At 42.1% G+C, this 13,538-nt stretch overlaps 1 protein-coding gene across 11 annotated transcripts in view; it reads right to left on the reverse strand.

Annotated features, from left to right (window-relative positions):
- Dido1 (death inducer-obliterator 1) overlaps positions 1 to 13,538 on the reverse strand; it is a 58,440-nt gene that overhangs the window by 28,602 nt on the left and 16,300 nt on the right. For 4 of the 11 annotated variants that reach the window (XM_059262096.1, XM_059262098.1, XM_059262093.1 and 1 more), the window contains exons 2-5: positions 7,499 to 7,685; positions 5,287 to 5,398; positions 3,716 to 4,547; positions 2,496 to 2,817 (exon numbers count right to left, since the gene is read on the reverse strand). In XM_059262096.1, the coding sequence (XP_059118079.1) occupies positions 2,496 to 2,817; positions 3,716 to 4,545 (1,152 nt within the window). In that variant the 5' untranslated portion in view covers positions 4,546 to 4,547; positions 5,287 to 5,398; positions 7,499 to 7,685. Of the gene's footprint in view, positions 1 to 2,495; positions 2,818 to 3,715; positions 4,548 to 5,286; positions 5,399 to 7,498; positions 7,686 to 7,792; positions 7,831 to 8,486; positions 8,552 to 13,538 lie in introns of those variants that run through there. The other 7 variants (XM_059262092.1, XM_059262103.1, XM_059262100.1 and 4 more) reach the window with 6 other exon arrangements.

Here is a 13,538-nt window from a genome sequence, read left to right on the forward strand (position 1 = left end):
AGACAATGTACGTACTGACACTAGTAGTGACTGCTGTGACAGCACTACTGATGGCATTGATGGTTACTGCGATTGTGACACTAGCAGTATTTTTGTTTGTTTGTTCGGGTGGTTTTTGAGAGGGTGTCTGACTATTAAATTATGGCTAGTCTGAAATTTGCTATGCAGCCCTGGCTGGCCTTGAACTCAGAGATCTACCTGCTTATGCCTCCCCAGTATTACGACTAAAGGTGCAAAGTGTATATCACTATGGCTGGCTCTAACAATATTTTTAATAGGAATAAAAATCTATTCTTTTTATTCGTTAGCTATGCATGATGGCACAATCTTTAATACAATTAATTCTAGCACTTGGGAAAGGAAGGTCGAAGATTCCCAAGTTCTAGGCCAGCCTAGGCTACACAGTAAGACCCTGTCTTTGTTTATGTGAACTACACAAACCCATTTCCCCCTTAACTGTCCTAGCAAGCTCTATATACATGAGAGCTTCAGATCAACATGCCCTCTACAGAAAACATGTGCAGGTCCCAAATGATATCAAGAGTCAGAGCAGGGCTGGAAATATGGCTTGGAATGCTTTTACAGAAGACCATGTCAGGGAACTCATCACTGCCTATAAGTTTAGACTTCTGACCTCTGAGGGCACCTGCACTGTATACATTACCTCCCTAGACATACACATTAAAAATAAAACATTATGAAAAAAGTCAAAATGTTTATTTAATGAAGTACAAATTATGTTAAAATTTTTACTGTGTGTGTGTGTGTAAGTGCACACATGTGTACAGTTGGGGTCAGGACAACTTTCAGGAGTCAGCTCCTTCCTTTTATCATGTGATAACTCAGGTCATCAGTTTGATGGCAGGCGCCATTACTCAATGAGCCATCTCAGAGGCTCAGGTGAAAATTCCTTTATGTGTATGGGTGTTTTGCCTACATGTGTGTCTTTCTACATGTAGTGCCACAGAAGACAAATGAGGGCATCCAATTCCCTAACATCTGAGTTACAGATGGCAGTGAGTCACCATGTGGGTACTATGAATTGAACCCAGATCCTCTAGAAGAGCAACTAGTGTTCTTAATCACTGAGATACCTTTCCAGGCACACCCAGGAGAAAGAAAAAGTCTCCTAATGTAGTCTTGGCTGGCCTGGAACTCACTATATAGACCAGGAAAGCCTTGAACTCATACTGCCTCCAGAATGTGGGCTCTGCCACACCCAGCCCTCAGGTGAAAATTCTTAAAAGAAAAAATGTGCCATTCCCTAAAAGAGAAGAGATCCAGTTGGTTTTGAAGAAAGGCAGCCTTTTTTTGGGTGGTGGTAATACTGCCAAAAGACACAGGATACCCAATTAAATATGCGTTTTGGATAAATCGTGACCATTTACACCATTAAGTTTGAAGTATGTCAGAAAGACTGAATAGAACATATGTCTGACAGTTTGAGAGGCCCCAGAGAGGGTCATCTCTAGCTACCTTCTAATGAGACCACAGCCCCAGCCAAGCTGAAGCCTTAGAAAAACTCTGTGCCCCTTAGGGGTCAGGGCTCTGTACCAGGATCTGACCCATGGAGACTAGAAGTGGAATTTTAAGCTAAGTCTGTAACACAGCAGCAGAAACAACACACTGGCAATAGCACATATGGATGTCTCTGCTTACAACTTCTAATGTTATGTTGATGGAAAAGCTAAGTACACATTGACATGTCCCTTACACCGATTCAGGCACAAAATGTCAGTTTTGAGGTTAAATATTTAACATAGTTGCTTTTCTTCTACCAAATCTAAGTTTACACAGAATAAAATTCAGGCCATGTCTAACATATTGGCAATAAAAATATCAAACTGAAAACTTCCTTTAGTAAACGGTGCTAACAGCACCACATTTTCATCTTGCAGCACACAATGAATGCTAAGGCAGTGACATTCTAGACTCTACACCTACTGGAGGGCAGGCTATGAAGGTTAAGGATCCAAAATGAAAATGCACATAATAGTGGCACTCCTCATGAGAAATGCAATGTAGACGTTGAGAAGAGATAGCTCTCCTTAGCAGCAAAGACTGTTAGTTTTACTTAGTTTATGGGAAATGTGAACATCATGGTCTGTAACAAGATGCTAAGAGGGGAATGCAAGTCACCTTTCAATAATTATGAGCACTCAAAACATGTAACACCAAGAACATGTCAACAGCACTCTGGAGAGATGGGTATTTTTCCCTTGAAAGCTCCATTAGAGCATGTTGGTGGTATATACCTAAGGCAGAGGGTCACAAACTGGAGGCCAACCTGAGTGACAAAATGTGTGCAAAAATGCCACTAAGCTGATACAAGATAGAAGCAATAGCAGGATGCGCCTTTGCAGGGCTCAGACGAGATACAGTATCTGTCCCCACAAAATACCTAACTATTCCAAAGGAAAGGCACCTTCCTAATCTTGGTGTTTTATCAGCAGTAAGCCTGACATTTGTGCCTGCCACGGCAGATAGATACTTACAGGCTGGAATATCTTGAGTTTTTTCTTGCCGCTGGGGTTTGCCGCCTTTTCAATTCTACCCTTTATGCCCTGGTCTTCACCAGACTTCTGTTCTACTATCCCTATACTTGTACAGTCTGTGCCATCAGCACCTACAGGTCTGCACCCAGGGTCCTGCTCATTAGAGGCACTGGTATTGGTTTCATCCTGCACTTGCAAAATGGTGCAATTTGGGCAGATGTAGTCTTCCCCATTCCTTTCCAGAAGCCGCCCTCGGGCCTCAGAAATACCCACACAGTCTCCATGGAACCACTCCTCACATCGATCACAGCAGATCATAAACCTGAAATGGGAAGATTATGTAGTTACATCTAAAATATTACCAAGTCAAACTTTTAACATTTCATTATGAAAAACATGCAAATAAAAATGAAATCAGAACTAAAACATCCATGTGCCCTTCCTTTTGTTACCAGTATTCCAAATCTGCTTCATATTTTTTCTTTTCTATTTACTTATTTTTTGAGACAGAGTTTCTCATGTCTCAAACTCTCTATGTAGCCAAGGATGATCTTGAATTTCGGAATCTCCTGCCTCTACTGAAAGCTGAGATTACAGGTATAGGCCACCTCACCATTTTGAGGCACTGGAGATCAAACCCAGGGCTTCATGTGTGGTAAGCAAGCACTCTACCTACTGAGCTACATCTTCAGTCCTTCATCTTTTGGATGGACCACTTTAAGAGTGAACTAGAGGCTTCAGAGTATCTCTATGCAGCAGCAGCAGCAGCAACTTCATCTCCTATAACCCCACTGGGATACCCCATCACCACTGGGCAGCCAACTCATGCAAAGGACCACACTGGATGCAGTCATATCCTGAGTAACACTCCTCCATTGGATCTTTGGGACAACAGATGGTTCTCACCTATCTACAGTGTCCACTGGTTACACATGGCTTGAGAGACTGAGGCAGTGAGCTTTTCATCTCATGCTGGACACTTTGACTGTACACAAGTGACCATATGTGACTGCCACAGTGGAGGGGGTGCTCTAGGCAGTCCACATGTATGCACTCCTTTTGTTTCTTTTTTCATAGCACTCATTCATCTTTTTTCAATAAACAAACTGCTTGGCAAGCCCAGCTTTAAGCTCCTTGGCATCAAAGCAAACGGGAGTCCTCTTGCTGTCTCCATCCCTTGGCTCTCTGAAAACGAGCACAAGTTCCCTCCCCCCACCTACCTGTTGTTATGAGGCTGGCGGCAGATGCAGTACAGGGCATTTGGGTCGTAAACCTCACACTCAGGCTTTGGTTTGCCCACATCCCTGGGGCCTTCCTCTTTACTTCCCTGAGTTGATATCCCCTCTGACTGATTTTCTCTGTCATCTTTCTCTGACTGGGACACTGGTCCCTGACTAGCCTCAGGCTCCTGCTTACAGAGAGGTGCACTCTCATCAGCACTGCCCGTTAGGGCACTCCCAGTTTCAGCAGGGTCCTCCTCTCGGCGCTTCTTCCGCAGGCGATTCTGAATGCCTCTCAGGGGCCTCTCCACAGGTTCTTGTTCTCGCTTTCTTCGAAGGCGGTTCTGAAGTTCCTTCAGAGTAAGGCCATCGCTGTCACTGTCAGAGGTGTCTTCTTCCTCATCACCTCCTTTTGCCTTTTCCGAAGAGGCAGGATGTTCCTTCCCTGAGGAGCTAGGTGCAGGGCCACTTCTAATCTCAGAACTACTCTCCACGCTCCCCTCCGAGGCTGTTTCCACATCAGTGACCGTGGAGGATGTGGGTTCACTGGAATCCTCCAGGGAGACTGGCACACTCTTTCTTCCTCGGCGGCGAACTGTGGTAAGGAACTCTTCTACCCTCTCAGTACGCTTTGGCTGCCGTCCACTGCGGCGCAGGGAGAGGCTATGCTGTTGTGGTGGCTGCTCACTGGGGTCTACCTCGGTGTCTCCTGCACCCTCACGTTTGGCAATCGTGGTTCTTCGAAACCCCCAGGTTTTCTTGAACTCTTTACTGGTGGGTTTGATAGCCTTGGGTGCTTCGTCATTGCTCAGGTGCCCTTTATCATCCATACCTAATGAGAAAAGGCAATCACACTGTGACCAACAAACTGCCAAGCCACCACACCATCTAGTCTTAGATGGCATACCAGGGACACCTAATGAGTGCCCCTTACCAACAGTGGCAAGATAGGACATTTTCTTAGAGGAGCAGAACTGCACATAAACTTAATGCTTCTGATCACTGTGTCCTATGGTGTGTATGTGAGGTAACTTATAGAGGCCATACCATTCTCAAGGCACTCTGTGTAGAGTCAGGCTGCTTATGACCATCAATGAGCACAAGGCACATGTTGTGTACCACATCTGGGCCTATCCACAGAAGTCTGGCCATGTCTGGCCAGGGCTTTGGCCCTGGCTTTTTTAGTTTCATCCAGGGCCTAGACTGGGAAGGACAGTGTCTGGAAAACAGAACTAACTGAGCATGGAGTAACTCTTGTGGACACCAAGTAAGAACAACTGCCTAGATTCCTGACCACAGTTTGTTTAGTCTGCCTGTACCTACTGATCTAAGTAAACAACAGCTTCAAGGTATATTCCTCCCAAGTATCCCCATGTCTGTATCCCTCCCTAAGGTCTTGCTATTACTATGTAGCAAAGGTCTGCTTTAAACTTGTGGCAACCTTCATGCCTTAGCATCCCAAGTGCTGAGACTATAACATGTACCACCACACACTCAGGTCTTTCACTTTCTCTCTAAAAGATGAAATTTTCATTATTGCTTAAAATGACAAAATTGGAAAAGGTATATACCTTGAGAATTCTTTTCCTAGATGTCCAGGCTTTAATAGCATTTAAATGCTAGTGATGAACGATTTTATTGTATGTTCCATCTTAGGGAAAGGATTGGTATTAAATGAAAACCCTAAAAATGCAAAACACAGAAAACTTAAAATTATTAGTACCCTAAATATTGTTTTCCTTCCTAGTAGTTTAGTAAATAGTTGTCACTCAGCTACAGAGGCTGCCAAGCACTGATCTTTATCACCCTCTAACCTTGACCTTTAGGTCTTGTGAAGCTGTTGAGTGAATAATCACTTCCTAGGACTTGCTATGTAGACCAGGCTTGTGTTGAATCTGTGTTCCCCAAAATATTGTGCACTCTAATAAATTTATCTGGGGTCAGAGAACAGAACAGCCACTAGATAGACATAGAGGCCAGAAAATGGTGGCATACACGCCTTTATTCCTAGCATTCCAGAGGCAGAGATCCATCTGGATCTCTGTGAGTTCAAAGCCACACTGGAAACAGCTAGGAGTGGTAACAAGAGCCTTTAATCCCAGGAAGTGATGGCAGGAAGTAGAAAGGTATATAAGGCGTAAGGACCAGAAACTACAAGCATTTGGCTGGTTAAGTTTTTAGGCTTTTGAGCAGCACAGTTCAGCTGAGAGGCATCCAGTCTGAGGAAACAGGATCAGCTGAGAAGTTGGCCAGGTGAGGTAGCTGTGGCTTGTTCTCCTTCTCTGATCTTCCAGCATTCACCCTAATACCTGGCTCCAGGTTTGTTTTCATTAATAAGACTCTTTAAGATTCATGCTATACAGGCTGGCCTTGAACTCAAAGATCTACCTGCCTCTGCCTCCCCACTGCTGAGATTAAAGACATCATCATGATGCCCACCTAGTGTATTCCTTTTAAACAAACATAGCAAGGGATGGAGACATGTTCAGCAGCTAAGAGCACTGGCTACTCTTCAGAACCTGAGCTTGAGTCCCAGCACCCACAAGAGAGCTAATAACTTATTCTACCCTCAGCACCTCTGGCCTCTGTTGGCACTACATACACATGGTGCACAATCATGCAAAATGTCCATACACATAAAAGTTAAAAATTCTAAAAATTAGAAAAAAATTAAAATACACAGAGCTGAGTAAATATCAAACTGTGCCTCCTATAGTGGCTTGCTCATTCTAGTCAGAAAATTTGGGGGAGAGAAGTATGGTCTTGCTGTTTATGCAAAACAAGTTTTGCACCAAAACACTTTTAAACTAAACTCTCCTACTTTACCACTGAGCCATACTCCAGACACAAGCTGAAGCAAGACAGCTGCATCCTAACTTCAGGCAATACTGCATCTCTACTCAGAGTGCAGTCTAGGGGCCACCCTGTCCAGCCTTCCTAAGAAGTCCTCCAGCCCAGAACCCAGGAGGCAACTCCACTTTTCCTCTACAAAATTGTTTTCTCGTGCTGGGAGGTGGTGGCACATGCCTTTAATCCCAGCACTTGGGAGGCAGAGGCAGGTGTGGACTACAGAGCAAGTTCCAGGACAGGCTCCAAAGCTACACAAAGAAACCCTGTCTCGAAAAAAACAAAAACAAAAAACAAACAAATAAACAAAAAATTATTTTCTCATCAGACAGAAACTACACAATTAAGGTTTAAAAATGATAACATAGCCAAAGTGAAAACAAAGAAACAACGAGCCGGGCGGTGGTGGCGCACGCCTTGGGAGGCAGAGGCAGGCGGACCTTTGTGCGTTCGAGGCCAGCCTGGTCTACAGAGCGAGATCCAGGAAAGGCACAAAACTACACAGAGAAACCCTGTCTCAAAAAAAAAAAAAAAAAAAAAATAATAATAATAATAATAATAATAATAATAATAATGCACTGTTGCAAAGAAACAACGAGACAAATTCTTAACAACGGCCACTCATGCCGGGCAGTGGTGGCGCACGCCTTTAATCCCAGCACTTGGGAGGCAGAGGCAGGTGGATCTCTGTGAGTTCGAGGCCAGCCTGGGCTACCAAGTGAGTTCCAGGAAAGGCGCAAAGCTACACAGAGAAACCCTGTTTCGAAAAACCAAAAAAAAACAAAACAAAACAAAACAAAACAAAACAAAACAATGGCCATTCATTAAACAAAGCTGTGCTCAAGTTAAGAGTATAAAATCTGATACTTTAGATTATTAAAAACACATATAAATGCTACATTATATTAATTTCTTTATACAAATAATGCCACTTACCTGTCCCTAAACTGAAAGCTTGGAAATCTTTGGCTGAAAAATCCTACATATAACAATAAACCTGGGAACCAGGTCCAGCAGATAGCCAGGTCTCACCACACCTTTGTCAGTCTTAGCTCATCAGTGAGAAGATTCTGGAGCTTCCAACAACCAAAGGGACAGTGTAGACTGCTTCCTGAGCAAGCTCCTACAGGAAAGGAAAAACATGTTACAGATCTTAAGCAACTGTGATTAAACCACACACCAACAACCAAGAAAAAGTAAATCTACTCTGAGAGTAACCTACAAAAATACCTGAAGAATAGGGAAGTAGTGATACTGGTGTACTCTGAAAGAAGGGGCCACCCAGACAAGAGTCAAAGGCAAAGTGAGAAGAAGGCACAGGGCATCAGGTACTTCTGAACTCAATTAAGAGCCTATCATGAAGCAGACCCAGCACAAAGAAACACAACACTGAGAGGAGAAAATAAAAAGTGGAAAGCCTGAATAACAAAATTATATAATTGTTTTTTAAAATCTTAACAGTATAAAAGTATCATAAGTTAATTTAAAAATCTAAGAAATTTAGAGGACTAAATTTATATTTACTAAACACCAATGTGATATGGTTATCTATGTATATCTGAGAGCCAGGCAGGGTGGTACATATCTGTAACCTAGCACACAGAGGCTGAAACAGACAGATCGTGTGTTACAGAGGTCTGGGCTACACAGGAGACTGTTTCAATCCAAAATAAGTAAGTAAATAATCATTTTAATTTTGTCCAATCTTCCTGGTAAGGTCCTAACTAATGACACTGTTTTCAGGCTCTATCTCAAAAAAGCAGAATACCTTCCACCCACCCCCTACGCCCCCTAACTTCCAAACCAGCCCTCTCCTTTCCTCTTTCATACAATCATAATCTAAACACTCTCTCCAGATGCCTTTGTTTCTAGCCAGTCTTTTAAACTACAAGGGCCAAAGCCAGCAATTCTGAGCAGAACTCACCTCTTAACTCCTCTCTCTGCCTGGCTCCAACTGCCTTCCAGCTAACTGTGGTCTCCCTAGTAACCCAAGACAAAGAACAAACATTCCATGCATCCTTAAAGTGACAATGACCTTTTAGACCTCATGTCCAATCCATGTATCTATGGGGGGGGGGGGTGTCACTATAGCTTCTATCACATGGAAGGCTAGCGAGGAAAAAAAAAAAAAAATCAAATTCCAGAGTTCAGAAACTACTGGCTGGACCGGGTCACAGGACTTGGGTTGATTGAATCTATGTAGCACCTCAAAAACTAAACAGATGCCAGGCGGGGGTGGCACACGCCTTTAATCCCAGCACTCAGGAGGCAGAGGCAGGCAGATCTCTGTGAGTTCGAGGCCAACCTGGGCTACAGAGTGAGTTCCAGGAAAGGCACAAAGCTACACAGAGAAACCCTGTCTTAAAAAACCAAAAACAGCCGGGCGGTGGTGGCGCACGCCTTTAATCCCAGCACTCGGGAGGCAGAGGCAGGTAGATCTTTGTGAGTTCGAGGCCAGCCTGGTCTACAGAGCAAGAGCCAGGAAAAGGTGCAAAGCTACACAGAGAAACCCTGTCTAAAAAAACAAAAAAAAACAAAAAAAACAAAAACAGCCAGGCGGTGGTGGCGCACGCCTTTAATCCCAGCACTCGAGGCCAGCCTGGTCTACAAAACGAGTTCCAGGAAAGGTGCAAAGCTACACAGAGAAACCCTGTCTTGGGAAAAAACAAACAAACAAACAGCAACAAAACTAAACAGACAACAAAACAAGAAGTCAGAAACTGTTTCTTAGAGTAAAATGGAAACACCTTTATAATACCGAGTACTTACAAAGACAAAAAAAAACCAACCAAAAAACCCCACAATAATCTCAGGAATGAAAAGCATTTAAAAAGATTCAATTTATAGGGATTGAAGGGATGGTTCAGCAATTAAGAGCATTTGTTGCTTTTGCAGAGGACCTGGGTTTGGTCCCTAGTACCCACAATTCCAGTTCCAGAGTATCCCTAGAAAATCTAACACCGTCATTTGACTTCCACGGGCAACAAGCACATATGTGGTACACTGACATACTTGCAGACAGAACACTCACACACATAAAATAACTTAAAAATAATTTCTTTTGAAGATTCAATTCATACATGAGCTCACTGGTAGTGGCTGTCTATCATGGATTAGATGCCCAACATTGGAGTATAAAGTACAGGTTAACCTGAAGAATAAACATGTTTCTAAGTATTTAGAATACTCCTGAATATTAAGAAGCAAAAATGCAGTTATTTCCACTAAGCAGAATAAGACGGAAGTCATTCATAATAGATTATTCTGTATTTGAAAATTTTTTCATAACTCTGCCAATGCAGAAAACTACTAAAAATTCAGTTTGTGAAATAAAAGCACATAATGTAGCAAGACAAAAGTACAAACAAAATGAAACATATCATAAGGTATAAGTAAAAAACAGTGTTGGCGCCTTGCACCACAGCAACAAGCATGTGAATCTCAGTACTGAAGGGATAGGGAGGATAGGAGAAAGGCTAGTTCAAGGCCAACCTCAGTTATATAAGGAGACCATTTTATAAAACTAAGTAAGAGCTGTAGCTATAACACAGTAATGAACACTTGCCTAGCATGCACAAGGTCCTGGGTACCAAGCCTAGCACCACTAACAAATAAGTAAAAAATTAGTATATAACTCTGCACACTACACAGCACAGTCCATATAAAAAGTGGCCATGAAATTGTAATCATATCATATTAACAGTTTCTCCCCCAAAGAAGAAAAAAGTGACCATTTCTGAGTGTACTAAAGTTACAATTAATTTTCTACATTTCTAAGCGCGTGCACAATCTCTGTCAGTCTCTTTCTGAACAGGGTCTGATTCTAGGCCAAGATGCCCTAGAGCTCATGGCAATCCTACTGTCTTTAGTCTTCCCCTGAATGCTAGAATTAAAGGTGTGAGCCACTAAACCAGATACTTACAAAGGGCATTTTCCCCGCCTCTCAGCTAAAACCCACTGTTTGCTGTTAACCAGAAGTACAGATTATACAATGAAATTACAGCATTAAAATTTTATGTAGGGGTTTGGGGATGGCTCAGTAGGATACATGCTTTGTAAGCATGAGGACCCAAGTTCAAATCTCCAGCACCCACATAGAAAGCTTGGTATGGCATGCACTACAATGGTAACCCTAACATTAGAAAGTGCTCAGAAAGGCAGATCCTGAACACTTGATGGCCACAGTCTAGCTAAATGCCAAGCTTCCAGTTCAGTGAGACTGTCTTAAGGAAATAATGCAGAAAGCAACAGAGTAAGACACAGAATGCCAGGCACACAGGCATGGACATTCACATGTACACACCATACACATACAACACACACACACAACTTAAAGCCAGGTGTGATGGCATACACTTATAATCTCAGTAATCAAGGGGAGCAGATATGAGGACTGTAGCAAAATCAAGGACAACATGGGCTACACTAGTGAGGTTCTTGTCCTCAAAAGAATAGCTACCATTTCTCAACAGTGCTGTTAGGAACAGAACTTCCAAAGATTCGATGCCAACTACATGCTGAAGAGTGACAGCAGAAACAAGGTATATGGCTAACATTCTTAGATGGTAGGTTTTAAAGCTTTTGGTCTCAGCAAAATACACTGAGGACTCCAACGATCTTTTGTTTATGTGGAATGTATTGCTATTTCTGAAAAGTCATTTATTAAAAGTCTATTATACTTAATTTTTTTTTGTTATTTCCAAAATCACACAAGCATTAAGAACAGTAGTATTTATTTTTGCAGCTCTCTGGCTTAACAAAAAAATAACAGGATTTCCAAATATGCTTTTGCCTTGTATGGTTTACTCTATGAAGAAAGTCTCACCTTACAGAGGCATGTCATTCATTTTACATAGTTGTGGATGTTCTTTGAAACCACACCAAATCAACAGCAGCAGCCTCAAAAATCAGCAGCGCTGTAGACTCTAAAGCCCAATCAAGGTCTCTTACTTTCTTGTATTAACCCACTGGCCTGTCTATATGAGTCTTTTGCATCTTCTGACCACATACACATGGGTCATTTAGAAAGCACTAGAGCACAGAATTTCATGCTGAGTTAGAGAGGAAAGGCATCTGTAACAGCTTGGATTGCCTCAGTAATGCTTAAATTACTAGAAAGCTATCAAGCTCATAATGACAGATGTAAGTTTGCAAAACTCTAATTTTCTCTTGAATGTGCAAATTTTATGTTTATCAAGAAATCCTCAGTTGCTTTTCTTAAGACTCACATCATTTGTATTGGAGATCATGCTTGCCAAACACTGAGCCTGACAGCTGCAGTGCCTTATCATCCAAGTAGACATCCCACAAGATGTACAAGTACCAACTCCCCATAGGAAAGAGACATAGGTATGCACCTGAGAGCTAAGCCTAATAAAAACAGCATGTACATTTTGTCCAAGGATATTAAAATTTTTTTAATTACATTTATTTTCTCTGTGTATGTGCATGCACATGTCTGCTATGGCGTGGGTGTGTAGAGGTCAGAGGACAACTGGCAGTAGTCATTTATCTCTTTTCACCATACAGGTTCGAAGGATCAAACTCAGGCTACTAGGCTTGGCAGTAAACACTCATCCACTGAGCCATCTTTCTTGATTCCAAAGATATTCTAAAGGGAAATGTGTATTTTACAAACCCAGTCTTCAGTGGGAGCACAGGGTCCCTTATGTATGGGTGCACAAATCAGCTGTCAGGAAAACTCATTATGTTGGTCTATTATTTCAGAAAGTTTTGACCACTCAGGTTCAAGGCAGGTTTCAGGAATCCCATAGAAGTCCATGAAATATAAAAAGAACTTTAGCTTTGTGCCATTTCTACTAGTTAAGATAATAGTGGATAGTGCAAGACAGTCAGTAGCAGCATCCACAATCTTCCTTCCATCCTAGGTGCTCCAAAACAACCTCCAAATTCCCTTCCCATTTCCTGACTCAGCAAAACATCATTATCATTGCAAAGGAGAAATTAAGCAAAACCCACTCTCCCCAAATGTTAAAATATCAGTTTAAAATATCAGAGTGTGGTACATGACCTTTTAACCACTCTAATCTGAAGATTCAACAACCACTATTCTAACTGCTGTGCACTAAAGATGTCTATAGCCACAGCCATAAAACTAACTTCTTAGCTCTCAGTAGGGGCTACTTTGAATGTGACATATGGCCATGATGAAGTTCCTATACTCATGCCACAGCAAGTCCAGAAAACCAGTCATGACAGTCATGACCCTTAATACCCAAGTGTACATGCACATTTTGCCCTACTGGATGCAACAGATATTTCCAAACTTCAGTTTTCCTTGAAATAATATTCAAAACAATTTTATTTTAGACATGCTCTCATGTAGTCCAGACTGTCCTCCAGCTCCCTATGTAGCTAAGGATGACTCTGACTTCAAATACACCTGCCTCTACCTCTTGAGTGTTGGGATGCTAAGAAGACTGGCATGCTTCACCTGACTTATATACAATGCTGGGGGTGAGCCCAGGGCCTGAGCACTCTACTGAATACCAACAAGAGTCCTTTAGTGTCCCCAAATTTAATTTCAAAGTAATTCTAACTTGTTAGAAATTCCATCCAGTGCTGTAATAAATAATATTTGGCTCTAACTCAGAATTTGTTAATTCTGACAGGTTAGGCCAGTTTATCATTACTTACTTATACTTTCTATTATTAAAGATCTTTTATATGGGAAATCTGTTAAGTAAATGGGACTTAAAAGATGCTAACCTTGTTTATAAAACATGAAAGATTATCTAAGAAAAGGCTCTTTTTAAACTCAAGTTTTATTAGAATGTGCTTAGGAAATTCAGCCTGTTCAGAAATGGGAAACTGCTCCTCTCAGTAGGAGCAACTTGCTGTCCATGACTCCTACCCAGTGGGCTGCAAGGCCTGGTGCTTGTCATTGAGCCCCAAGGTCTGTAGCTGCCAAATTTTCTATCACATGTGTTGATGCTTGGGCCCATGAAAGAAAATT

Source organism: Peromyscus eremicus, chromosome 4 (genome assembly GCF_949786415.1).
Source record: "Peromyscus eremicus chromosome 4, PerEre_H2_v1, whole genome shotgun sequence".
Classification (NCBI taxonomy): domain Eukaryota; kingdom Metazoa; phylum Chordata; class Mammalia; order Rodentia; family Cricetidae; genus Peromyscus; species Peromyscus eremicus.